The sequence below is a fragment of the Lucilia cuprina genome, chromosome 6 (assembly GCF_022045245.1).
Source record: "Lucilia cuprina isolate Lc7/37 chromosome 6, ASM2204524v1, whole genome shotgun sequence".
NCBI classification, from domain to species: Eukaryota; Metazoa; Arthropoda; class Insecta; order Diptera; family Calliphoridae; genus Lucilia; species Lucilia cuprina.
In genome coordinates, this window is record NC_060954.1 from 57,638,352 (window position 1) to 57,640,645 (window position 2,294).

At 25.8% G+C, this 2,294-nt stretch overlaps 1 protein-coding gene across 1 annotated transcript; it reads right to left on the reverse strand.

Annotated features, from left to right (window-relative positions):
• Positions 1–409: 409 nt before the first annotated feature.
• LOC124420660 lies at positions 410–1,852 on the reverse strand. Its single transcript, XM_046954205.1, has 4 exons — positions 1,551–1,852; positions 1,375–1,480; positions 1,147–1,298; positions 410–541 (listed from the first exon to the last, which is right to left on the reverse strand). Exons 1-4 carry the CDS (start codon positions 1,680–1,682, stop codon positions 410–412), a joined length of 522 nt encoding a protein of 173 aa, XP_046810161.1. The 5' UTR covers positions 1,683–1,852.
• Positions 1,853–2,294: the final 442 nt, after the last annotated feature.

Below are 2,294 nucleotides of genomic sequence, written 5' to 3' on the forward strand. Positions count from 1 at the left end.
TATAGTCTAGTCTATAGTCTAGTCTATAGTCTAGTCTATAGTCTAGTCTATAGTCTAGTCTATAGTCTAGTCTATAGTCTAGTCTATAGTCTAGTCTAGTTCATAGCCAATAGTCTAGTCTATATTCTAGTCTGTAGTCTGTCTGTAGTCTGTCTATAGTCTAGTCTATAGTCTTGTCTGTGAACTAGTTTTTAGACTAGTTTATGATCTAAGTAGATTATAGGCCTGCCTATAATCGTGTTTATATGTTGGTCTATAATCTGGGGTATTGCCTAGTAAATAGTGTAATAGTTAATAGTCTAACGTAAACGTAAAAGTCTTTAGTAGTCTATAGTCTAGTATATAGACTAGTCTATAGTCTACAGTCTTTTCTTTTTTATATTCTGTCTGTTTGTAGTTTGATTTTAGTCTAGTAGACAGATATCGATATTTTACCATAAATTTCTTCAATCTGTGTAAATACAGCATCCGCCTCTGATTTCATAATGGTGTACATCATGTCCTTTTTGTCACAAATCTGCTGAGTATCATTAGATGTAAACTGAAATGTAAAGAAAGTACATTTTAAAACTTGATTTTTTTTAGTTTCAAATCATAATTACTCACTTTCGGTTCGATTTCAATATAATATATAAATTTGTCTCGTAAAAAGTATTTCATGACATTCTTGCCACTTTCGTTAATAGTTATTAAAGTGAAAATAAATAATGTCTTAAAAAATAAAAGCAATAATTGCATTTTTATTAAATTTAATTTTAACGATGGAAATGTTTTCTTGCTTAAAGTTAAGAAGCGATTACACGACTCCAAGCAGAGTGACTATAGTGATGCTAAAAATATACCTATAAACATATGATTTTATACATATATCAATGAAAACCACTTGATTGTTTGGTTAGACATTTTCATAGTAAAAAATTATGGGTTTTTTTAAAGTAACTTATTTATATTATTGTAAATATAATATTCTTAATTTCATTCTTTTTTGCTTTATTAATAGTGTAAATCTTTCCATAAATGTATTAAACAAGAATACAAATCATTTTTAACAAAATTAAACTGAGGATCACAGTATTGTTTAATATCGCTTTTATAAACTTGTTGTAACGAGTTTTTGTAAAATAAAGTTGCTGATATCATACGAACTTTGCATATATAACCCGACTTTTTTGTACAATTTTCAGGTTGAAAGGTTTCGGAATTCGCATTAAATTGAAAACATGAGCGCATTTTCATGTGAGTATTTAGAATTTCATTAAAAATCTCATTATTATAAGTCCACAATCCAGGAAAATCTCCTAGAAATATGTATTTATTATCATTTAATAAACATTCTTGATATTTTTATATTTAAAACTATTTCTTATTATTTACCATAAACTTGCCTTAAATGTGGCAATAATTGTATTGCATTTGCCCTTGTTATAGTATATAACATTCCCTGTTTATTGCACAAACTTTGTGTAAAATTAGAGCTAAACTATTTAAAATTTATAAACAAATTTTTAGAAATTATATATTTAATTTCGAATTTTGTTTAACAAACTTACATTTTGTTCGATATTTACATAGTAAAGATACTCGCCATGCATAAACCACGGTGGAGGTTTTGTACAATTATTTAAATTTATTTTTAATGTAAAAATCACTAAAATTATTAATATATTATGAATATATTGCATTTTAATCTCAGAATTCTAACTGAGAAGTGTGTGAAGCTGTATGCTTACGGTTTGAGCAATTAAATGAAACTATTAAATGATTCTTAATACATCGTTTACATGACAACATTATAGAGCGTATCTATTTTTATATACTTATATACCGTTACGGTTGTTTTGATCTGTTTATTTTTATTATATAATATAGCTGCTACTTGTGTATCGAGGGATTTTCAGCGATGTGGGATTCACATTTAAAGGCTGTGGCGTTATAATATTTTAATATTTAAAAATACTTTTTGAAAATAATACTTTGTTTCTTAAAATATTTTTAATCAAAATATCTTTGCATTTTATATTAATAAGTTTTCTGCTTTTGAAAAATAATTTTTCATTCTTCTTAATAGTTTTTATTTCGAGTGTTCGTAAAAAAATTTATTTTCTTTTATTATTTTTAAATAAATTATTTTTTTATAAAATATAAAATTTAGTGTTTGAGTTTTATTTATTTGGCCTAACTCATTAACCACTCTATAGTCTAGTCTATAGTCTAGTCTATAGTCTAGTCTATAGTCTAGTCTATAGTCTAGTCTATAGTCTAGTCTATAGTCTAGTCTATAGTCTAGTCTATAG